This window comes from Camelina sativa, chromosome 8 (assembly GCF_030686135.1).
Source record: "Camelina sativa cultivar CO46 ecotype springtype chromosome 8, ASM3068613v1".
In the NCBI taxonomy this organism is placed as follows: domain Eukaryota; kingdom Viridiplantae; phylum Streptophyta; class Magnoliopsida; order Brassicales; family Brassicaceae; genus Camelina; species Camelina sativa.
Window position 1 is genome coordinate 23,465,624 of NC_141887.1, and position 26,171 is coordinate 23,491,794.

General features: G+C 34.3%; 2 protein-coding genes and 4 pseudogenes across 4 annotated transcripts; 2 read left to right on the top strand and 4 right to left on the bottom strand.

Annotated features, from left to right (window-relative positions):
* Positions 1–1,615: 1,615 nt before the first annotated feature.
* On the top strand, positions 1,616–2,296 carry LOC104707677 (putative lipid-binding protein AIR1 pseudogene; annotated as a pseudogene).
* Positions 2,297–16,307: 14,011 nt separating this feature from the next.
* On the top strand, positions 16,308–17,000 carry LOC104709747 (putative lipid-binding protein AIR1 pseudogene; annotated as a pseudogene). Its single transcript, XR_015564458.1, has one exon. The product of XR_015564458.1 is annotated as a putative lipid-binding protein AIR1 pseudogene (transcript).
* Positions 17,001–19,612: 2,612 nt separating this feature from the next.
* On the bottom strand, positions 19,613–21,870 carry LOC104707679 (vesicle-associated protein 4-3). Its single transcript, XM_010424078.2, has 7 exons — positions 21,229–21,870; positions 20,734–20,804; positions 20,565–20,646; positions 20,360–20,478; positions 20,205–20,282; positions 19,965–20,087; positions 19,613–19,840 (listed from the first exon to the last, which is right to left on the bottom strand). The coding sequence occupies exons 1-7, from the start codon at positions 21,539–21,541 to the stop codon at positions 19,787–19,789; spliced, it is 840 nt and encodes a 279-aa protein (XP_010422380.1). The 5' UTR covers positions 21,542–21,870; the 3' UTR covers positions 19,613–19,786.
* Positions 21,871–22,018: 148 nt separating this feature from the next.
* Positions 22,019–22,359, bottom strand: LOC109125971 (putative defensin-like protein 165 pseudogene; annotated as a pseudogene).
* Positions 22,360–24,015: 1,656 nt separating this feature from the next.
* Positions 24,016–24,574, bottom strand: LOC109126008 (uncharacterized). Its single transcript, XM_019228956.2, has one exon. The coding sequence runs from the start codon at positions 24,465–24,467 to the stop codon at positions 24,204–24,206; it is 264 nt and encodes an 87-aa protein (XP_019084501.2). The 5' UTR covers positions 24,468–24,574; the 3' UTR covers positions 24,016–24,203.
* On the bottom strand, positions 24,016–24,740 carry LOC147940368 (uncharacterized; annotated as a pseudogene). Its single transcript, XR_015563896.1, has one exon. The product of XR_015563896.1 is annotated as an uncharacterized LOC147940368 (transcript).
* Between the last annotated feature and the right edge of the window lie 1,431 nt (positions 24,741–26,171).

The following is a 26,171-nucleotide window of genomic DNA, read 5'->3' on the forward strand; positions in this document are numbered from 1 at the left end:
AAACTCAGTTGGTACACCCCAACCCAAATAGTACATTAAACTCATATAATACACCAAACCTCGATAATATACTAGATCTAGATGGTACACAAGATTCAGATGGTACACCAGACTCATATGGTACACTAGACCCTAATGGTACACCAGAGTAGATGGTACACTAAACTCAGATGGTACACCAGACATAGATGGTATACTAGATTCAGATGGTACACCAGATTCAGATAGTAAACCATATCCATATAGTACACTAGACCCAGATGGTACACCAGATCCAGATATTACACCAGATTCAGATGGTACACCAGACACATATGGTACACTAGAACCAGATAGTACACTAGAACCAGATAGTACACCAAAACCAGATAGTACACCAAAACCAGATGGTATACTAGACTCAGATGGTACATCAGATTTAGATGGTACACCATGCTCATATGGTACACCAGGCTCATATGGTACACCAGGCCCATATGGTACACCAGACACATATAGTACACTAGACGCATATTGTACACCAAACCTAGATAGTAAAGTAAAACCAAATGGTACAAAAAACATATATGGTGCCCCAAACAAAATGGTACACCAAACCCTAATTGTAGTCTAACTTAATCTAGATTGTACACCAAACCAAATTGGTACACCAAAATAACATTATTTGACACATTACAATATTTTAAAATAATTTTTTAGGTTTGAGTTCTCAATCTTATATTTAATGTATTATTTTGAAGGATAGAGTTTTAGTATCTAGAGTTTAGGGTTTAGTTTTAGAATTAAATTGTTTCAAAAAGTTTAGAATGCTAAATTTGAAAATAAAAGTTATTTGGTGTTATTTGAGAGAATTTTCTTAATTTAAGTGGACCATAAAACATTAGTTTTTTGATCCAACATTTCAAAATCGGGTCCCACATTCTTTTTTTTTGGTCATATTTCATCTTTAGTCTCTTTTAAAGTTGTGACCACAAATAAAACTCTATTTTTATGACATATAGTTATGGATATAGTTGTCTTTTTATTTGTTTTTGTTTTATACTCTCTCTCACAAATTCTCTATCTCACAAAATTAAAAAAAATGTCTATTTTTCAAATTTCTAACAAAAACTGTCTATTTTTCTAATTATTTTTAAAAAAGTGTCTAATACACTAATGGATTCTATATAATATTACAACGGTAATACAAAATTTATGAGACTTTACACAATTAATTTCTAAAATACAATTAATAGATTTTTTTAACTTTTGAATAATATCGTGAAGGCCTGTACATATTGATATAATTCGTAAATTTGGGAGTTGTATTGTTGTTAATTAGCTACGAAGATCGACTTCAACCGCCAAATTTCTTTTATGGATATATAAGTTATTACCACCACCTAAGTTGTTTATTAAAGTAAGAACCATAAACTTTTAGTGAGTACCAGCTAATTTGAACAATGATGAAAACTTTTTTTTTTCTAATCAAACTAAGTGTTCTTTAATAATCAAATCATATATATATATAAAAAATTAGTCAACTAATCAGAACCTTCACATTTCTCTCCTAATGAAAACCTTCACATTTTTCTCCTAACGAAAACCCTATAAATACCCCACTAAACACTTAACATTTATCTCCACCAATCTCAAACAAACTTAAACTCACTACTACTTCTTGAGCCTTACAACTCCACAAACCAATGGCTCCAAGAACCTCCCTTGCACTCTTCCTTTCTCTCAACCTTCTCTTTGTCACTTACACCTCTGCGGCTTGTCCTAAAGATTCCCTACAGCTCGGTGTTTGTGCCAATGTTCTCAAGCTAGTGGACCTATCATTGGGAAACCCACCTGTAAAGCCATGCTGCTCTCTCATCCAAGGCTTGGCTGACCTTGAGGCTGCAGTCTGCCTATGCACTTTGCTCAAGGTTAACATTCTTGGAATCAACCTTAACCTTCCCATCGATCTCAGCGTACTCCTCAATATTTGCGGTAAAAAAGCCCCAACGAACTTCCAGTGCGCGTAAGTTGAATACTTATTACATACAGTTTATGAATCTGGAACCTATTGTCTTATCTTCTTGTTTTATTTTAAGGTTTTTCGTTTGTTTGTATTTTACTTGGATTATTGTTTATAAGGAACGTACGTACGTTCTCATGCAATAATGGATTATCTGTAATCGGCAAGTTTGTACTCCCTTTATTTTATTTTCGCCAGCAAGTATGTACTCCTTTGCTTTATTGTTCCTCCATCTTTTTGTAACTGTGCCGTTAAAATTTGATAAATAATTCACTTATTACACTGTTCACTTAACATTGCGTTCCAAACGCTTTACTTCAGATCGCCAGCTAAACTACCCTAGTTGCTAGGGGCTAGGGCTAACCACATGGTCCGTACTCGGTACACACTTATCTTATTAATATTGACCAATACACTCTCTCAATATTGTTTCAAGTTTCAACGCTAAGCATAATGGCTCTTTAGAAACTCTGTCGCCAGTTTGCTTGCCTTTAATATCCTCTTCTTTTCCCATTGTCCACCATCGTCTTCTTACAAACCATAGCCAACCCGAAGCGCTCCTGCCGTCGAGACATGCCCAAAAGATGTTTTGAAGCTTAGTGTTTGCGTTAACGCGCATAACTAGTTCAATGTGAGCATAGGTGCTTCTCTGGTTTAGCCGTGTTGCAGCCTCGTTGACGGTTTGGTTGACCTAGAATATGGGGTTTGTCTTTGTACCGCGTTTAAAGCTTATTGACGGTTTGGTTGACATTTTAATTGATTAATTCTGCATCAAAAAGCCATGCATGGTTTACAGTGTTTATAGCATCTAGCGACAGCGTACTCTGAAACTCTAAAACGTGGTGTCTTTGAATTAATCAAAGTCAGGAGGCCTCACAATAAGATCGACGGAACAAAAAGTCTAAACCCAAGAGTCGGTTAAACCTCAAAAAACAAGATTAAGTTAATTTTAGAATATTAATGTTTGATATGTGAACTATGTATAGCTGTAGCAAGTTTCGATTATATATGTTATATATATATATAACAGATTATTAGGGTTTTGTAAGATTCACAATCAAAATTAATTTGTAATGAGTAAATTGATCATTGTTTTTGATATAATATTTTTTAACGTCATTGTCGATGTGAGATTTTCAACGCAAATGACTCTTTTAACTATTTTATGTAGACTGAATTTCATAATAAAATAAATCGTTATTTTTTTCTTTTGTTTCTAAATCATTTAAAAATTCTGACCCAATGAGAATCCAATAGAGACCGTTACATTTGTATATTTGAACTAATGTATAGCGAGTTTGGGTTATGATTAGTTAACGAATATTATGAAGTGTGAACCATGTTTTTTTGGTAACAAATAATAACTTATGAAAACATAAGCATCATGTTTATGGTATACAATACTACTGATTATGTGAATCAAATATTTGCACATCCCAAAAATATCGGGTCAACTTTCAAAAAAAACAATAAAGAAAAAAAAAAGATCTACGCCTTCAGAGAAAATACATCAAAAGTTCAATTTTGTTTTCAGTTGATTATTGTTATGATTTGTATGTAGTAAAATATTTACTACATTTTTACTTTTCTATTAGGAGATATCCGTGCTTTACTTTTCTATTAGGAGATATCCGTGCTTAAAGCACTGATCAACATTTTTTTAATAAAATTATAATATAATAATAAAATTTATTATTTTATTTTTTTAAAAAGTTATTTTGTTTGAGATAATATTTATTTTCAATTATTATGTAAATCTCCTGTTTTAAAAATCTTCGCCTAGCACCGATTATGCCCCGTAAAATTGTTAGGTCCACCTTCTCCATCTCGATTAATGACTAATCCCCGCCTAACATCGATTATCCGATTATACCGTCTAATCCGATTAATTCCCGAAAATTTTTATATATACCGATTATTTTTGGAGCCAAATATAAATCAAATATATATATTTTTGTTATTTAGACATTTAATTAAGAGTTTATGATGTTTTACAATAAATAATGTACAAACTTTTAATTAAAATCATAATTTGTTTTCTTAATATTAAGTTTTTCTGTTTTTACCGTAATTTTAAAGACAATACTATAGCTTTATATTTTATTTGATATTTTTCTTTTCACATAAACATAATTATACAAATATTTAGTACTAGATATTTTTAATTTACTATTAATTTAATAAAATAACCCAAAAACTAGTCTCCGATTAATCTCCATTTAATCTCTAATTTTCTCGCTATGCGCTAGGCCCACCCCGACCGCCCGACTAGCACCTAGCGATTTCTAAAACAGGGTGTAAATCTATTAGTCTATTTGAATACTAATTATTTTAGAATATTATAGTATTTTATTTTTGACGTATTATTACATTTTTATATTGTTTGCTTGTTGTATTTGCATCATTATTTTGTGAAATATAAAATAGTAATTTTAATATTATAATTATGAGCAAATAAAAATTATTAATTTATCATCTATATAAATTTATTTTTACTAACCCGCCAATGTAGAAATTAAAACACACATTTTCATACATTGTGTAATATATCTTCGTTTTAAAAAATTCAAATCACAACATATGCAGAAAAAAATATGCATTTTATTAATTATAAGTATTATATGAAAAATCCAAACAATTTGTAAATAAAATAAAATATAGATGATAGGAGAATCATAATTTGAAATCTTACCAAAATCTTCGAATTTAGTTATTAAAAATAATTGTATTGTATACTTGGATAAGAAAATCTTAGTTTTTAAAATTCTGATTGGTTTATATATATTTTTTAAAAATAATTTGTAATTTCGTCCATAATTTATTAGAGAGAACATATTTTTTTTAGATTTTTTAATATTTGATCTGTGAGTGTTTTTTATTTTTTAATTAATTATATTTATTGAAATTAGTTAATTAAGCTTAATCAATTTTTTTCAATGCCAATTGAATGTAATGTTTTACACATTTTAAGGTTAGTTTCATATTTGTACTTCTCAATTAATATAGTAGGATTATTATTTTTTTTTGTTTGTCAAAATACAAGTACATGAATGAAGATACAATTTCCAAATTTGAAAGCAAAATTACAACAAAGACAATCTCCAATGCCAAACAAAGATAGATAATAAATATCGACAAATGATCCAAGAGAGCTATGAGGCACTAGCTAAGAAGCAAATGTCATATGAGAGGTCATGGTTTGTCGATAAATCTGCCACGAGAAGCTCAGTGGTAGATGGATTGGTCTCTGTCAAGCAATGACTAGGTGACGTTGATAAGGTTGTCATGGCTAAGCTACTTGCCGGCGCAAGAAAGGCTACTTGAGGTAGTTCAAGGGCCATAACATGAAGCTCCATGTGCTTGGGAGTAAAGAAACTTTCCAATGAAGCTGTCAGACGGATGTGCCAAAGGTAGGTGTCAAAGCGTAGCAGAGCAGGTGGAGTCTCCCTCGCATAAGAGCCTTGGCTATGTAGGTTAAGGCTTTCACACAAAGCTTGCAGTCGACATGACACAAACAATGTATGGTTCAGAGTTCCCGACATTTAGAAGGTGTTGGTTCTTAAGAGTGGCGGGATGAAACCGCCTATAGCAATGATGATCTTTGGATGGTAGCTGAGGTCGCAAGCTATTATTGACACAGGGTGACTGATGGCTAAGCGCCTATTGATATGCTCAAATTAAACCCTAGAGCTACTCTCTCAAATTAAAAGATCACTATAGTACTTAGGGGTCGAATTCCACAAGTACTAAAGACTACACAATAAATTATAGAGATTTGTTATTACGCTAAACAATTAATTTGAATTAAAATAAACAATGCAAATGTTAAATAAAGGCTGTAAAAATTCAGATGATCAAAAAGTTAGCTCTAGGAAATTTCTCAGGAATTTACAAAATATTAAATCAATAAATAAATAGGATTCAAGAAATTAAGATCAGATCTAGAATTCTAAACTATTCTGTAAGATAAATCAGTTCTCAATGCAAATATTATCTAAATTTAAAACTAGAAAATCTAAATCTCTTTGTAAAATTCTAGGTTAAAAATCAGCTCTGAAAACAAGTTTAGATAAGTTCACAAACTTACTAAATCAAATCTTTTTGTTAAAAAATAATTTTGCTCATCAATGGTTTAATCAGGAAAATCAATTATATTATCATATCAATTTATTTTCCTATGTTATTAATTCTAAGTGGTCAATCAAGAATTAATATGAATAACAACCTATGATGAATAGAAAGATAATGAATCCTAAATAAACAGATCTAATAAACCATAAAAACCCTGTGAAAAACTCTGAACCTAACAAGCAAACTACTCAGACATATTCAATGAAACACAAATAATCATTCTGAATAATAAGCAATAGATATTAAAAAGTGATTAGGGAGTTTAGAAATTCTCTCTCCAAAAGAGTTCAGATCTCTCTCTCCAAAAAGTTTTCAATATCTCTCAGGATTGCAGAAAATAAAACTTAAGGGTTTCTAAAACCCAAAAACAATATATATATATATATATGTCCTAAAACACGTCAGGGACTTATGTTGCAATTATGGAAAACTTCGGGGCAGATTTGTAAAACTTCCAAAACTTGGCTCTCTCGTCGGTTTGGACTGGGTATCGACTGATGCTCCATACGGTGTTGATCGACACCTTAACTCTGATACGACTCCAAATTGATTTCCTTCGGTTAAATGCTCCAAAACGATCCAAATTGCTCCATCTCTCTCCATCTGTGCCAAAATCCTAGAAAACTTATAAAGACTCTAAAACATTCTAGAAAACAAATCAAAAGACTCAAAAAGCGCACTTATATCATGGTTAAAAACCGTAAAAACCATGATATATCAACTATCCTAACCGTAATCAGACTGATGGCAATAGGAATTCAGAGCTGAAACGCCAAACGACTTTGGGGCCATGGAAGCAAAGATGCTTAACAAACAAAGAGCAGCTACCATGGATCTAAAAGATTGGTTAAGCAAACATAGCAGTCTAGTCGGTTTATATCTCAAGAAGGTTCTACTGCCTAAGAGAATATAGCCATAGACTAGACCTAGATGCCAGCTAAGGTTTGCTGACCAAGAAGAAACATCGAACCTGGATTTTTGTAAAACGGGCTTAGCTAGGATGGGAGCAAAGGTGACAACCACAAAGAGAGCAGATTCCAAGGGTCTAACTAACTGGCTAAACAACACTAGCAGTCTAGTCGGTGGATTCCGGACCAGCCTCAAAAATCAGGTCAACCAAGGAAACATTAGGGTTTTCAGTTGGTGGTCACAAAAAAATCGTTGTGTGGCGGCTTGCCAGAATGAATGACTAGATTTGCAGTGGTAAGAACAGCTCCGGTGAAACTAGATTCAACCCTGTGAAGCTCTGATGGTGTCGAGTGATTTTGGCGGAGGTCCAGACAATTGGTAGAACTGTAATCCTGAAGAAAAGCTTGTTGTGCGCCGTCAATATTTTCCCCCGAAAAGGCGCATCTGATGATGCAACAAGATAAACTTCTACCATCAAGAAAACGGAGGTGAAAAAATCTTTAGATGAAAATAGGAGACCGTTATTTGACTTGTACAGAGCAATGGACAGTTGATCCTCATCCGTAGAATCTGGGCATATGGAAAGGATGGCGGGAATTGCCGGAATCCTCCATCTTTCGTTCCAAGAGAAACAAGCCAGATCTTTATGTTGCATGATGTTGAAAGGTTGCCAAAATTTTAGAAAATGGGGAAAATTTTCAAAAGAGGAAACTAGAAGAGACATGGGTGAAGTAGAGAAGAGATTGAACAAAGATCTCTTGTCGCTGACGCCGGAAAGGTGAAGAGGAGAAGGTTCTTCGATAGTCACGCCTGGGAGAGAAGTTCTTTTTTCGAAAGTATAAATTCCAAAGTTAAAATCAAGTTATTAAAATACTTTTACTTTTCTATTACCCGAAAGAATTCATTTAGAAACATTTGAACACATATCATCTCTTATAATCATATGGTGACAGAAAATTTATTATATGTTCATTAAGAAATAACTTTGGATTTTAAAAATTATTATGTTTATGAAGAAAATTTATTATTACAAGTCTGTCGTAATCATCATGCCAAATCATTCTTTAAGGTAAAATTGATTGGTTAAATTAAAAAATTTCAGTTCATTTTATCCAAGTAATAAATTGATGATGAAAGCAAAGTTAACTCTTAAAAAATTCTAGCAAAAGAAAAGATTAAGTATATGTTTCCATAAATTTTCGGTTAATAGTAAATAAGTAAAAAGTGTAATAAATATTATAAAGGATCTTACAAAAAAATATTTCTGTACGGATACATGCAGGTAATAATGGCACAAACAACACTCATTTATTCTTCCAAGGCTAAGAAAGATGGCTCTTATGTTTTAATTATAAAATCTCTCGCGCTATTTTCCTTGCCTTGATAACAATATCAACGGTCAGGAAAATATTGTCTATTCATTCATCCCTTCAAGAGTATTTATACATAGAAGTAGAAGCTCTAAAAATATTATAGACTTGGAGTACAAGATACAATATTACAAGATAATAGGAAAACTAATATATATCTAAATATTTACGTAATCTTTTCTCATACTCCCCCTCAAGCTGGCGCATGAAGATCCCGAATGCCCAACTTACCAAGAAGATAAGAAAATTGTGGAGAACCAAGTGATTTTGTGAGAAAATCAGCAAGCTGGTTGGATGTATGAATCTTGAAAGCTGCAATGAGACCAGCTTTAAGTGCATCGCAAACAAAATGGCAGTTGGCCTCGATATGTTTAGTACGCTCGTGGAACACTGGATTCTTAAAAATATAGAGAGCGGCTTGATTGTCGCAGTACAATGGTATTAGATCAGTTTGAGAGATACCAAAACAAGAGAGAAGCTCATGTTCCCATTTTATTTCACATATGGTATAACGCATCGCTCAATATTCTGCTTCAATAGAAGAAAGAGAGACCGTCTTCTGCCTCTTTGTCTTCCATGCTATCGGAGAACCACTAAGAAGAGTAACATACCCGGAAAAGGATCTGCATGTTTGTGGACAATATTGATAATCAGAATCACTATAAGCAAAGAGTTGGAGAACCCTTGAGATACCGGAGAACCCTTGAGATAATGGACCACTCTAAGAACCGCCTCTCAATGCTTAAGTATCGGTTTCTTGAGAAATTGGGCAAGAACATGAATAACAAAAGAAAGATCAGGTTGAGTAACGGTAAGATATACCAATCTGCCCACAAGATGATGATACTGACCATGGTCCGCATAAGGACCATCTTCGTCAACTAGTAGCCGATAATTTTCTTCCATGGGAGTAGCAAGCGGTCTACAAGCCAATAACCCACATTCATCAATGATATCCAAAATATACTTTCTTTGACATAATTATATTTCCTCCGGTGAACGTGCTACCTCAATACCAAAAAAGTATTTCAGAGGACCCAAATCTTTCATCTTATAACATTCACTTAAGTACTCTTTAAACTGAGAAATAACACGCGGATCATTCCCAACAATCAACAAATCATCAACATAAACAAGAACATATGATCGCATATCCCCACTAGCTAAGTAGAAGAGAGAGTAATCTGAGTATGTCTAGACAAAACCATAGCCAAGCAATGCAGTCATGAGCTTTGCAAACCAACAACGTGGAGCTTGGTCCATACCATACAAATATTTGCGAAGTCGTAAAACTTTATTTGAACCAGGGGACTCAAAACTCGGTGGTAAGGTCATGTAAACCTCTTCTTCTAAGTCACCGTGAAGAAATGTATTATGCACATCCATTTTATGAACTTCCCAATGTTTAACGGCTGCCACCTTGAGAAACATACAAACTGTTATCATCTTAGCAACATGAACAAAAGTCTCTTCCAAATCCTTTCCTGAAATCTGTCTATTATCCCGAATAACCAATCGTGCCTTAAAACGGTCAATAATGCCATTAGAATTGTGTTTATTCATGAACATTCAACGACAACCGAGAGCCTTCTTTCTCGGAGGAAGTTCCATTATAAACCAAGTATCATTTTCTTCAAGAGCCTGAATCTCAAGACTCATAGTATCACACAAAACTTTCAACTAAACAGCCTTAGCATATGTTTTTGGTGCCACCGCAGCAGTAACGGCTGCAAGAAAGGCCTGATGTTTTTCCAAAAATATTCACATGTGGCATAGTTTGATATCAGATAAGGAGCCGTACCTGAATCAGAAGACGTTGTTGTGGGAAGGTGTGAGGGGTTCGTGGTGCATTGTGTTGTATAAAGAACATAATCAATTAACTTATTTGGTACAGGTTTAGAACGATTACCAACTCCCACCTCTTCAATCACAATTGGACGCTCATCTGGTGGATCGGTCGATTGTGATGTATGAGCGACTGGTCCGTCAGTGTTGGTTACAAATTTTTTCCGGTAGAAGAGCAAGATCAAGGAAACTCCCACTGTCGTTGGTGGCCTGAATATTCAAGAACTCATCCTCCGCATGTATTCCATGTGGTGACATATCGAAGTTAGAAGCTGGTGATGAAGATTCCATTTTGGCAAAGGGAAACTCCTTCGCATAAAAAAAAACTTCTCCTAAAACAAGATGCTCATGCGTTTCTAAGTCATACACCTTCCATCCTTTTTGGTCGTATGGATATCCCATAAAAACGCACTATCTCCAAATTTATCCTTATCGCGAGATTTCTTATGAGTACAACATAAGCATCCTAACACTTTCAACCTATCAAAGAGACGAACTGAACCATATAAGAGTTCATATGGTGTCTTACCAGTCAAGAATGTAGATGGTGTCCTATTAATCAGATGAGTAGCACCGAGAACACATTCTCCCCAAAAACTGACCGGTAAGCTAGCTTGGAACATGAGTGAGCGAGCTACAATTAGAATGTGGTGATGTTTTCTTTCGACGCTGCCATTTTTCTGTGGTGTATACACACACGAAGTCTTATGTAAAATGCTTTCGTGGTCAAAAAATGGTTTCAAACACATAAATTCAGTTTTGTTGTCACTCCGCACAACCCGCACCTTTTTATCAAACTATCGTTCTACCATATCACAAAACTTCTTAGGAGAATCAACCACCTCTCTTTTCTCTTTCAAAAGATATATCCACACTGCTCGGGAGAAATCATCAACAATTGTAAGAAAATACGCTGCTCCAGAGTAAGAAACCGTAAGATAAGCTACCCAAACATCACAATGAATCAAAGCAAATAACTCATTAGCTCTAATAGAACTCTCATGAAAAAAATCACGGGTTTGTTTAGCCCCAAAACAAGTGCACAAATAACTTCTTTTTATGATTTCCCTATTCAACATGACTTGTTAAAATAAGATATAACCCAACTAGATGGATGACCTAAACGACGATGCCATAAATCCCTTGCTCCCATAGTTGCTGCAGCTTGAGCTTGAGCACCAATGACACCACGAAGAACATAAAGCCCTCCACACTCTTCACTGCCAATCAGTGTCTTAGAAGTACGGCCCTAAAAAACACATAAATCTTCAGTAAAAATAATAGATCCCTTGGTTGCTTTAAGTAATTTAGCCACACAAAAAAAAAAAAAAAAAAAAAAAAAAATCAATTCTGAAGAATATAACACTCCACAAAGCCACAAGTCACCCCCTAGACAAAGATCGCCTTGTTTGATAGCCATCGATCTATCACCATCTGGCAATCCAATCGAACACAGGTTAATATCGACAACATTGGTTAAAAGATCAAGCTTCCATGATATATGATGGGAGGCTCCTGTGTCAATAATAAAGTCACCATTAACTCTCTTACCGGTTAATTGTTCAACAGAATCAGTCATTTAAGTATTAAGAAATTGTTTCAATGCAGCCCATTAATCATTCGTGAGGTGTGGGAAGGAGTTATGATCAAGCTCTTCTTCTTTGGTACCAGCATGAACAGCTTGTCCAGCATAAACACGGCCAGCAGGTGTGTCTCCACGTCCACGTCCATGGCCAGCAACATTCCCGATCATTCCACCGCCACAGCTAGACCTTCCGCCACCACGAGCACCACCACGTCCTCTTTCACCCCACCATCCTGGAAACCCTTTCAGCTAGAAGTAATCAGTCACTACATGTCCATACTTCCCACAATGTGTACAAGTAACATCTTTTTTGCGGTTATATGGTGAGAAGAAACGAGGTTTATTGCTTGTGGACACAACAAAGGCAACTGCTTCTGTCTTCTCATCTCTGTTACGGGTGATGCTCAGTTGCCTCTCTTCGCGAATAATACGCTGATACACTTGAGAGATCTTGGGGAGAGGCTCCATGCTGGTAATTGTGGAACAAACAGTTCCAAATCTTGTAGAATCCAAACCGTTTAAACATGTGTTTGTACGTTCTTCATTTCTGTCTTCTTCTAATTGTGTTGCGATACCTCCACAAGTACATGAGCGTATTGTATCCTCTTTTTTTTTCATTAATTTTTCTTATTTTACTTCTTACAAACTTTTTTTTAGTTATTCATCTTTATTGATTTTTATTAATAATTTTATATATACTAGATATTACATTTTGTATATCAGCATAACTATATTTTGTTTGTTAACATTTCTATTCTACATTATTTTGTGCTTGTTTTTGATAATTTTTTTTTTAAATTGTGATTTTACAAGTTTTACTAATTTTATAAATTTAGTTAAAAAAATGGAAACATTATATATACCTTATATTATGTTTGGTTATATATTAAACCATAATTTTTGCCTATGGCATCAAAATACCTTGGCACGGCTTTATACATAGAAGTAGAAACCCTAAAAATATTCTAAACTTGGAGTACAAGATACAATATTACAAAATAATAGAAAATGTAACATATATCTAAATATTCACATAATCTTTCCTAATACGTGATCATCCTCTTCTTTGCTTATTAAACCAAAGCAAACCCCCAAACCGGTTATGCGATAGGCTTTGAAGCTTGGTGTTTGTGTTAAGGCCTTAACCTTGTGAATGTGACAATAGGTGCTCCTCCGGTTAAGCCGTGTTGTAGCCTCACTGACGAACTGACGGTTTGGTTGATCTTGAAGCTGGGGTTTATCTTTGCAGCAGAAAGGCTCGACGTGACTTCCAATTAATGCCCTTTAATCCTGAATTTATGGATATGTATGTAATGTGTTCGAACTTTAAATTGTATTCATTACTTTTTATGTTTTCTCTATATTTAATTTGGTGCATGAGATGGGTTATGTGTTAGTGTAAATATGGGTTTGTGTTAGTGTAATCTATTTATTTTGTCTTGATAATAAATAAATGCTTTTGTTTCAGTATTACTAAATATGTTTTTTTTTATTTTTTTTTGTCAAACATATTACTAAATATGTTTGCATGTTTTCTTCGTTTTAATCAAAATGATATAGAGGAAAAATACCTTCTTAATCTGGTCCGTAAGTATTGGATTTGTACATGCACACGCGTACACCAGGTTTGTTAATTATGCATCAAAAAACCATGCATGGTCTATATATATGTTAAACAACACCTTTTCTCTCCCAGGCGAAGTTATCGAGGCGACCTCCAGTCAAAACCATTCCGGCGCCGGTGGAGCTTCCGCTCGCCGGCGTCGGGATAAAACCATCTGTTTACTCTGCTGTTTCGAATCCTTCTAATTTTCCCCTCTTTTTAGTTATTTTCCCATTTTATTTCTATGTTTTTCAAAATCCCTAAAACCTTTTGAACCCTATAATCTCTTGCGGCGATTCATCAATTATCAATGAAGGGAATCGGTTTCCGGTGAACCTCTTCCCTCACCTCTTGTCCGCCTCACCAAATCAGAAGCATCCGAAAGCCCTTGAGTTACAAAAATTAGATCTAGTTTTGGATCTGAAATTTTCTCGAACTGGCTTTCACTTCACCCCTGAAGATCCCTCACCCTGGGCTTCGTTGCTGATAGGAGCTTTTTCTCTTGGACCGGCAGATGCACCATGCACAGGGGAGACGTCGACGGCGCACGGCGATTCTCTTCTGAGGGAAACTTGTTTTAAATCTGGAAAGAGTAAGTCTTCTTGCCTCCCTGCCTTAACATCGGATCAAACTCATCCCAAACCACTATTGCACCACTTTTTCCGATGAGTCCGAGTTCAAGGCCAATCCTCCCACTTCCTCCGGGCAGCCGCCATGGTCGCAATCCGTACATAGCCATCACACGATTAGGGTTCCTCTTAATGGATCCTACAGTTGGTTTTGGCCCATTAAGGCTCTGCCCAAGCCCATAAGGTGTACTTCAACTTTCTATCCCTTAAAATCCAGGTCAGTTTTTTTATGCCGATTGCCAAACCTTAGTCGTTGGTGTGATCAAGATTACGATCTCTATGGTAGAAGACTCCATCTGAGAAGTAATGCATCATCGTTACTATGGCTTGGTTTTAATCATCCTAGAATCCTGGTAGGTATATCCTTTACGGCTTTGTCTTATGAACATCTTAGCTTGTCGTGTAATGGTATATGGATCCCGATTCCAAGTTGTCCGAGCTTTGAGTATGGCTATGACTTGTCTGAGCTTTTATCTCACTCTACGACAACACTAACAAACGACTTCAAGCACCAAAGCATAACCAACATTGCTCAAACCATTGTCAAAGTCCTACTTTATGTAGATCTTCTCATACCGGTGAGATCCACGACTCTGACCCCTTCCTCAATGTCACTTTGTCATGAGACAGTGGCTTTATGTCCCTCCATTGACCTGATCATGGAAGAAATGTCGATGATCCCTGACCTCACATGTACCAAAAGGCTAGCTAGCGTTTGGCTCAAAGCTCTCAAGAAACCATTATTGACTAATCCTATCTATCTTTTTCTTTATCTTTGTAAGGCATTGGGGAATGCCCTTTGTTGCTGTAGTGTTTTACTCTTTGGATTCTCGGAGTCCTTAATTCTATGTACTTGGTTTCTATCTTAATGAAATGAAAACAAGAGGTGTTTCAAAAAAAAAAAAAAGGTCTATATATATATGTTTTTTTTTGTGTGGTCTATATATGTTTATAGCAACTATCATTGTGAAAAAGGTTATACTCCTCATTTAGAATAAGCAACGTACGTACTCTCAACTGTAAAGCTTAATTGCTTAATGAAGATTTTTTACAAAAATGTGAACTGTTTTCCGTTGGAATTCAAAAGAACACCGATACTCTATTGTTCGAAGTGAAAAATGTGAACTAAAGTTGTGGCGAGTCTGGATTATGATTTGTTAACGAATATTATGAAGTGTGAAGCATGTTTTTTTGGTAACATGAAAAACACTAAGCATCAGAATTTATTTGGTATACTATTGGTTATGTCCTATATATATATATATATATATATATATATATATATATATATATATATATATATATATATATATTATTTTGGTATACTTTGTTATGTCATATACTTTTGGTAAATCAAATCTTTGCACACATCCCATATATATCGGGTCAACTTTTAAAATGAAAAATATACAGCAAGTTCAACTTCGTTTCACTTGATTATTATTTTTATAAATTGATTTTATGCCATTATAATCTGTATACAGAAATATATTCTTTTATTCCTTTTGGAATAAAATCTATAATATTTACTATACTAATCTTCTATTAACCGAAAGATTTCATATGGGAAACACATATGAATCTCTTATATCGGGTCACATAAAAACTATTGTGTTCATTAGGATTAAACTTCACCTTAATACACAAGAAAAAAGTTCACCACAATATTGTACTTGGTTTAAAACATTTTAACTATTTGAACCATATCAACTTCTTTCACTTTTTATCATTTTTTTTAGAAATATACTATGTAGTTAATTAAAGAAAATTTCATGATATAAAAAATAAGATAATAAGAATATACCTGACCGATCATTCTTTAGTAAAGAATGAGTTGGCATGATGATTATCGTATTGGTACTAGCCTGTCGAAGAAATTCTCGATCTCTCCAATAGTCTATCTGTCTAAACAAGCTACTCACTGAATAATAGCCTGAGAGATATTTAAAAAAGGTACTTCAAGCAAGATGATATTTTGGCTATTAACACTTTTCAATGATGGATATCACGTACCCTTGTAATTGTATTGCTGAAAATGTTTCGTTGTTTTGAATTATTATACTCTTAAGAGATTACCAGCTAACTTGTACAATGATGAATATTAAGTGTTCTTTAATAATCAAATCATATCTATAAAAAAAAATAGTCAACTAATCCCCTATTAAAGACAAATTATTAATTAAACCTTCTCATTTCTCTCCTAATGAAATCCCTATAAATACCGGCTAAAACACTTAACATTTCTCTCCACAAATCTCAAACAACTTAAACTCACAAATACTTCTTGAGCCTTTTTTACTCCACAAACAAATGGCTCCAAGAACCTCCCTTGCACTCTTCCTTTCTCTCAACCTCCTCTTCATCACTTACACCTCTGCGGCTTGTCCTAGAGATTCCCTACAACTCGGTGTTTGTGCCAATGTTCTCAAGCTAGTGGACATAACATTGGGAAACCCACCTGTAACGCCATGCTGCTCTCTCATCCAAGGTTTGGCTGACCTTGAGGCTGCAGTCTGCCTTTGCACCTTGGTCAAGGTTAACGTTCTTGGAATCAACCTTAAACTTCCTATCGATCTCAGCGTACTCCTCAATGTTTGCGGTAGAACACCTCCAACGAACTTCCAATGCGTGTAAGTTGAATACTTATAACATACCTATAAAATGAATGAATCATACAGTTTGATGAATTGTGGAACCTGTTGTCATCTTCTTGTTTATTTTAAGGTGGTCTTCTTTTTTTGGGTATTTTTCTTTGATTGGTTAAAATGAACGTACGTACGTTCTCATGCAATAATGGATAATGGGGTTGTGTGTGTAATCGGCAAGTTGGTACTCCTTTGCTTCATTGTTCCTCCATCTCTTCTTTGTAATTTTTTCTTTCAATTTGATTAATAAAAGTATCAATCAATGTCGTTGACGTTGTCTATATGTCTATCTTAAAAACCAAGGTGACATTATATAATATATCACTACGTACAAAACTTGTGTTTATTAGTATTTCGTTGTAAGCATTAAGACATATTTTACATCAGACCATTGCTGACAAAAACAAAAATTATCCTAATTAAGACGACATAATTCTGCAAAACTGGATAAACCAAACATATTTCTGTCTTATTCGCAAGTACGTACTCTATTTTTTTTCGCCAGCAAGTACGTACTCCTTTGCTTTATCAGACACTACAACACGATGAGTTGTGTCTCTTCGTACTTGTGACTCGGATGAAACAAAACAAACTGAAACGTCACGACCGGAATATTGCAACTTTGAATCTCAATTATCGACCATGACATTGCGTTTCAAACGCTTTGCTTCAGATCGCCAGCTAAACTACCCTAGCTAGGGGCTACGGCGAACACATGTTCAGTACACACTTATCCTATTAATATTGACCAATAAACTCTTAATATCTTCACCAATATCAAGCAAACAACTCCGATATTATTTCGACATTTCCTTGCCTCTCTGGTTGTACACCATCGTCTTCTTACAAACCATATATAGCCAACCCCAAGCGCTCCTGCCATCGAGACATGCCCAAAAGATGCTTTGAAGCTCGGTATTTTTGTTAAATCGCCTAACTTGTTGAATGTGACATTAGGTGCTCCTTCGGTTAAGCTGTATTTGCAGCCTCATTGACGGTTTGGTTGACCTAGAAGCTGCCGCTTGTCTTTGGATTAACTAACTCTGCTCAGAAAGCCATGCATGGTTTATAGAAACTAACAACAAGGTTATAGAATAGTGAAAAGGCTATAGTTTTATAGTAATCCTTATTTAGAAATTAGAATAAGCCACGTACTCTGAACTCAAAAACATGGTTACAGTATTATTTACAAAAATTCAAACTGTTTCCCATTGGTATCTTTGATTTAATTAATGTCAGGCCTCACAATAAGATCTACGGACTAACCGAAGAGCTGGTTAAACCTCAGACATCAATTTAGAATATTAATGTTTTATATGTGAACTATATAGTATAGCTGTAGCGAGTTTTTAACCCTATCTCTAAGATGATCTAGTTGGTTTTTAACCTGTGTGCTTTTTAAGCAGGGGGAGAAGGACCAGTTTATGGGATGGGGGGAGGGGGGGTGTCGATTTGCGGGGGAGCATCGAGCACCAAGCATCAAGTTATTTTGGTTTTTCATTTCATCACTCTAAAAACAATTTGCCAAAAGTTTGTCATTTGTGTCTGTGATGTTTTTTCTTTTGTAAGCAACGCATTTATGTCTAAGTTTTTAATCAGACTTATTATAAGTTTGTTGGTGTGCCTGAAAACCTGAGAGTTATTGAATCATGAGTGCTTGAAGAAACAGAGAGTTAAAAAGGGGGAGATTGAAGATGCATCTATTGACATAGGTGATGTACTAAAGACTATGGTAGTTCAAGAGATGGATCAGCAGGTCAGAGTTCAAGAAGTGTAAAAGAAAATCTATTCAGGCGGTCAAGCAAAGGCATGAGATGCAAGGAGAAGATTCTGGAAGCATAAAGACTTTCCTATTACGGAGATAAAAGGAAGTTTTACAACGATTGTTAATTTTCTAATTTGTAAAGAAAAAAGAAATAAACAATTTCTAGTTTATTTAGAATTGAGAATTAGTTTGTTGTATGGCTGAGTCCAATTAGTATAAATAGGGTGTCCGGTCTTGAGAGAAGATCGGCACTTCATATATGGAGAAATCCTAGCAGTTGAATCTTAAGCTTTAAAAAAGAATAGCTTGAAGATTCAAAGAGGGATAAAGGGTTTTGAAAGCTTCTTAGATCAAAGTTGTGATCTTAGAACTTGTTGAGAGAGAGAAAGAGTTAGAAAATAGAGTTAAAGGAAAATCCTTGTAAAATTTATTTTCTAATAAATCAAAAGAGAGTTTCTGAACCCTTGTGTGTTACTTTGCATTAAAGATCCAAAGCGCATAACTCTTGCGTTTTCATTGTAAATTTGTTAAGTTTTAGGGGTCGGCAAATACAGAAGCTATTTTGAAAGTTTAAAATAGCAAAAATTATCTAATTAATAATAAAATTTCAAAACTTAGAAGTTTAAAATGAAAATAACTGTCAATACCACTTTTTTTTTTATGAGATTTTCCCAAAATAAAAACTATTAACATTTTATCATACATATAAAAGACAAAATTAGTTTACAAAAAAAATACATTATGGTGTAGCGTGTGGGTTTTTTTATCTACTAGAGGATTGTAACTTTAATCTGGTCCGTGAACTGTACATATACGACCACTAATCAGGGATTAATTAATTCTGCATCAAAATTTCCAAAAGCCATCAGCCATGTATGGGCAAGAGTGAGATTTCAGACACAAATGGCTTTTCTAACTATTTATCCTGATTAAATTTCATTAATTATAACATAAATTTGTCACAGTTTGGTAAAGATTTCATATAGAATCGATACGATTATTTTTTCGTTGGCGGAATATTGAATTTATTTCAAATAGCATGTGTGTTATGTTTATATCAAAACTTGCAGATACAGGAGTTAGCAGAACGTTAGTGGCGACAAAGTTTTGGTTCGGTAGAGGTCGAAGTAAACATATAACAAGATCAATGTTTCTTTTAAGCTGGAACAATCGTTGTTCTTAACTGTAAATAACAAAAGTCACATTTTTTTTTTTTTCTCTTCACACACATTGTGATTAACCACACAACTAAACCAAACACATACATACACACACATATTCTGTATTGGTGACCTTTTAGTTTCAAGCCATGTCTCCTCCTTGTTGCTGTGCAAGATACCTCTCTCGGCGTTGCTTCTGGTTATTACAACAAAGGAGAAAAAACATTAAACAATTTTAATCACACTTTCTTGTCTTATGAAAAAAAACAAACAAACCCAGAGAAGATAAATCTTATGAAAATAATAGCATTGCGTCGCACCCATTCATCTATTACAAGTCCTTCTCCAATTGGCTTTGGACCAACAACACCCTCTGATGCTTTCTTCCGTGCTTCATCTACAGCATCCGCTTCTGCTAATTGACTCTTCAATTTCTCCATCATCTTTTTGGAGAGAGAGAAGGTAACAAGATTAAAGATCAGCTATATATTTAGAAGTGTCTAAAGCAGTGAAATGATCCAAATGATGGCGCCAAAAAAAACGGAAGAAGAAAGACTCACTGGGTTAGAGCTTTCAGGATCCAAGAATACCACACGCATTACTTGCTCCTCAGAGACATGCTCTTTTTGCTCCTCAAACTGCAAACACACACAAAAGTCTCAAATCTATCTTCTCTTTTAGATTCTGACCAATAGTTATTACCATTGTCACTTACCAGCTCAGGCATATAATCCGTTGGGACTTTCATCTTCAGGCTCATAATTTTAAACTTAACCCCGCTCTTTTGTTCCACCGGCCTTTCACTATTCTCAGGAGGCTCAACAAACTTGAAAACTAACAAGAAGTAGTAACAGTCAACGCATAATCCTCGGGGCCAATGCTAGAAATACCAGTTGATCAAAATAGATAGAAGCAAATACCAGTTGCGATAATTTCTTCCCCAGGAGCAAGAATAGCACCAGCCGGGCGCATAAAGCAACTCTTTGGCTCCGTTGTTTGAAACTGAAGAAACAGATCGAATCAGCAGAGACTAAAAAAAAAAAAACCTGATGACAACAACCATAATCAAAAACTTGATGCAGAACAAACCTTAAAAGCTACATGAGACTTGCTCGTATTCTTAATCTTAATAGCGCTCCTGACTTGCTTCCCAGGCTCATCTTCAAACAAAGTTCATAAACTTTAAATCAGTAAATCTTTAAAACTAATTTGCAGAAACACCATCCAACGACCTGAAAGAACTACCTCATTACAATTTCATTGTAAACTAGAGTGAATCTTAAAATTGACAAAGAATTTGCTCAATGGCTTGCTTACACAGTACATAGTAACCTTATCAATCTGTATGGGCTGTAAATATATTAATTTTTTTCCACTAAGCAGACAATTACAAAGGTCAACATCATCATCTTCAATATATATTATCCAAATTCATAGATTCCAAGGAAAAATATATGCTAAAAACCAGTTAAGTCCATATCACACTATGATCCAAAAACAAACAAATCAGTCAAATTCCAATTGATTCAATGGAGATTGAGATTAGAGTAGTAATTAATATATATATATATATATAGAACTCACAGGGGAAGTAGAGTTTTGCAGAAGGATCAAGCTTCAATCGGCGTTTCGTAGGAAGAAGCGATCTCGCGACAGATGACATAGAAGGGATCGTGGCTCCGGCGGACTGATGATGGTTTTGTTGACCCAATCCTTCTACTACAGGAGGTCCGTGGTATTGAAAATGGCGAGTTTGATGAATGTAATTTTGATTTAGATGAGACGATGATGCAGACGAAGAAGGAGTAGCTTGAGCGTTGTTGGAGTTTCGAAAGGGGAGTTTGAATCTGCCCCAACGTCGACCATCGGGATCTGATTTCTCCTCCGTTAAGGCCATTGGAGAATCGGGGAAAGCTTCAAAGTGGATTTGATTGGGTTTAGTGTTTTTTGTTTTTTAATTAAAAGAGAAGACGAAGAAGAAGTTAAATAGCAGAATGAAATAGCGTTTATTACGATCGCGTTTTTTGATTCGCTGCCTTTACTTTTTTTATGGTTTTGTTTGTGGCGATTGCATTCTGAATGAAACGGTTAGGTTTATAGTATAAGCTTATCGTCTAACTCTAATGTATTGTAGTGGTTAGTAAGATACGGTTAATAATGCAATCGCAAAATAAAAAAAGAACGTTTGAGATTTCATTACTAGTGGAAATGTCTTTTGATAACATCATTTTTATTATTTGAAGATGAGGATTTCATATGTAATTTGAAGATAAATTTTTTTATTTCGTATCCCATATTATATATAGATTAAGATCAATGTTTTTAAACTGAGTTTACATAATTATTATCGAACGCTCTTAAAAAAAGAGAGAAATCATAGTCCAGGGCCACAATTGTAGAAACAGTTACATGTGTACTTGCCAGAGGTTGGTGGCGTCTCAACACAAACTCCGTTGCCATTTAACTCCTTGAAACACTCTTTCTTCTCTGCACTTTGCCAACAAACATTGTGTTCCCGGGTTTAGTATTTTTTGCATCTCTTTTGTGCCTCAGTTTTTGGAACAATCGTTATTACTGCCAACCAATATAGTAAGTAACAAAAAAGTCATTGTACATTGACATATTAGATCGTTGATCATATACGAATTAATAAATTTAATTACCTGAGAGGAGAACTACAAAAACCATGAAATAAGAAAACAATTGCTTGTTCATGGTGCGAGATTTGTTTATTAATATTTGAAAAATGTTTGAGAAAGAAATCGAGTGAATGTGAATTTTTAATATGTTATTCATGAGCTCATGGCCAACACTTATATACAATCATCCTCTAGCCAGGGACGGTCCTAAGATTACCTAGGCCTAAAGCATTTATTATACAAGGTATTTTATAAAATATATTAACTGTAAACATATGATACAAACAATTAAAAAAATACAAAAACTGCTGTTTTGGGCATCGAACCCGCGTCCTGAGATATGTTTTCGTACATCAAAACCAACTTAGCTAGGAACTTGTTTAGTTAATTAATCCAAAGTTTTTGTATATATTATGTGGCCTAAAGCAGATGCTTTGGCTGCTTCAGGGGTGGGCCGGGCCTGCCTCTAGCTAGCTCTCCGTCAACACTTGTGTGATATTAAGGAAGAAGGAGATTATTGTCTAGAGAGATTCAAAGGCTTGACCGTATCTCATGAATATTTGAAGATGACCGAGACAAGTTTTGACTGCGTTCCTACAAATAATTGCACACCTGTGTAATAGTAGAAATAGAATGAGTTATTTGATGGGATTTTTGCCGAATGTGTCATATTTCTAGAAAAAGTTTTCAAATGTATTATATTGTTTTCAGTTTTTTTTTAAACCATAATTGATATTTATAGCATAATTTGTTATCTACCAAAATGAAAAAATAAGTTAAAATTATCAACAAAGATTAAAATTGTTCACCAAATACTAAAAATGTTATTCATGAAAACTAATTTCGTCTTTTTCACTTGCGCTCATGCCATAGATATAACACATTTAGAAAAGATGAATCGATTATGGCATATTTGGAAAGAATGAATAGATTATATCACATTTAAACACGGTTCATTTGATAGTTTCTCTTATTTGAATACACTAACCCTTTAACTTTAACAAAAAAAACAAATGTTGTTGTTGATAACATATATGATATTTTACAATACTATTTAAAATTATAAATAGTCTTATTATTCTTTATTTATAGTAATATATATATATATATATATATTGTTTCAATGGTTTTCCGCATTAAAAAAACCTTAAATCTACTTTTTTTTTTTCAAGTTAACCCACCATCACCAGAAAATGTAAATCAATTATACGAAGTTAAAAAAAAATTAAACTAATATTAGATAGTATTTGTGTTTTTCAAAATTCACAATGGATTTTTTTTTTTTGTTTAGGCATGTTTTGATAATTTTGTGAGTTTAGAAATCAAGTCTTGTAAGCTGATTTATATTGATGCACCTCAAACAATTATATATCATCCATTAAAAGATTCCAAGTTGGAGGGCGAAATAGAAAAAAAAAGATTCCAAGTTGGAGTTTATTTATTATAATCCAAACACATCATATGCAACATTACGTATCATCAACGTTATTAAAATTTTAAAAAAAAAATCTTATACTCTGTAGTTTCAATTTTCAATTAGTAAATTTACTTACTGTATTCACAAAGTTAAATGAAAATGTTTGATTTGATGATAAACAAACCATTTTCTTCAGAGCTTCTCTTCAATATGTACACAGTGGCGGACGCACGTTGACCGTGGGTGTGGCACGTGTCCCACTCTATTTTTTTATTTTCCTTGAATAAATAGTATAATATTTATTTATATACCCTCTAATTTAATTATTAATCTTATTAGTGCCCCATACTAAATATTTGTCTGTATCCGCCCCTGTATATACATAAGAGACTTTACAGAGAAGTACACAAAATAGAAAAAAAAGGATAATTACAAAAATATTCACAAAAAGTTCAAACTCAAAAGCACAACAAAACACAGTTAAGAAACGTTTCAGATCAGATCTAACAAGATCCCCAACAGCTCAGAAACATGACAGTCCTTAAAGATTCCTCCGCCTGCCTCAGCTTCTCACTCGCCGCTAAACCAAATCGTCTCGATTCAAGATCGCCTTTATTAAGTCTCCTTACCGAAGACGACGAAGACGAAGACGAAAGTGAACTCTGCGGCGACGAGACTGATTCTTTGACGGAAGATCTTAAAGCCGTCGCATCACCGCCGCTCTCCTTCATCAACTTACCGGAAAACTGACTAATCACTCTGTTCATTGAAAAATTCTGATCCTTTAGATTTGATTTTTTTTTTGTTATTTTCTCTGCAAATTTATGGCTTTTCAGATTCCGAAGAGGAAGAGTTTATAATTCTTTAGGAGATGTGAGAGGTGTTTTTGTTTATATAGAGGGACAAAGTAAGTGAGTGAGCCATATGATTTGGGAGAAACTACCGGCTGAGTCGGTATTAAACCGGAGGCTCGACGAATCTTGAGATTACTATTGGATAAAGTGACTGACAAGTGGCGGTTAAGAGAAGGTTCGCGACATGTGGTGGGATGTGATCAAAGATGAATCTATGGATATTTTTTATTACTTTCTCTTTACTTTAATGTCTATTTTCTGATAAAGAAATTAAAATATCTACATATGTCCTTTTTCCTGATGGATAATTATGAATCATCATAATTACGATGTTTTTCACTTTGACGACGAAGTTAGTTGTTTTCATTAATCGTTTCAAGATAAGTAGATAGCGTTTATTTTTGTTTTTGCTTCACGTTGTCTATTGTAAATTACTTTTTTTCTGATAAGGTTGTCTACTCGAGTTTTTGACCAAGTTTTCTTTTCTATATTTGTATTTCAATCATGCTTTTTCTTCAACACGACTTCGTAGTTTATAGTTTTATGCTCAATTTTAAAATTTTGAAAATCATTTGGAAACTCGAAAGTGTTAGGATATAATAATGTTATAAAATACGGTCGTTTTCATGTCATTTTTATTGTATTTGTACTACATGATCAAAAGAGCAAACTATAGATACGTAAAGATGGAAGATTAAAAAAATGGATTTTGGGTGGTGTGTGCTAGTTGCTAAAGGGACAAGCTTGTCTGCCACTAAGTTGTTTTCCCTTCATGTATACACTACTTGAACCTCGGCAAAAAAAAAAAGTTTGATCCATTGTTGTAAGCCATGCATGCACCAAGTTCTTCATTTGCGTGTATCCATTGTTACGAACAGAGAGTCTAAAGCTTACCCCCTCACATCTCATACATACAATCAAGCCGAGCCTATATGCGCACCAACACGATAGACATGCACTACGAACCTTTGTAATTAGATTTCATTTATCCATTTGGTGGTGGTGGCTTCTGTATGGCAGTCTTTAAAGCTAGGTGAAGTATGCAAGTTGTCACAAAGTCGAGTATCGTCTCTGAATAGTGAATTTCATCCGAAAGGTTCCCATCTTTTTTCTTTTAATATAAAGATTCCATATACTGTTTTATTATTATTTGCTAAGTCTCCAACATGCTATAGCCAGAAAGGTACGTTCGTATAAATGTATCAGCCATTCTAAATAGATTTTTTTTTTGCCAAGATTTGCAAAGTCTCCATGTAATACCGACTTCGCAACATTGAACACGCCAAGCTTTAATTACCCAATAGTAATGTCAAAATTGTGTAGGTCCATAACTCGTAGCATAATTAGCATTTCCGTTTCTGGCTACGACATCTTAACCACATATTTGTTTTTCTTTTAGTTGAACCCACAAAAAAACGACGACAGGATTCCATTTATCTCAGAACAAGTGGTCTCAGAAAATTGAAATATGACATGACCGACATAGTCAAAGCGAAAGAACATAAGCCGATGTTAACCATAGCCACAAATAAATAAATACTTTCTAAATTTATTTTATAGGATTTTATTAATTTTTAAAAAGCACAATTTAACCCCATATAAATTATATATTTTATA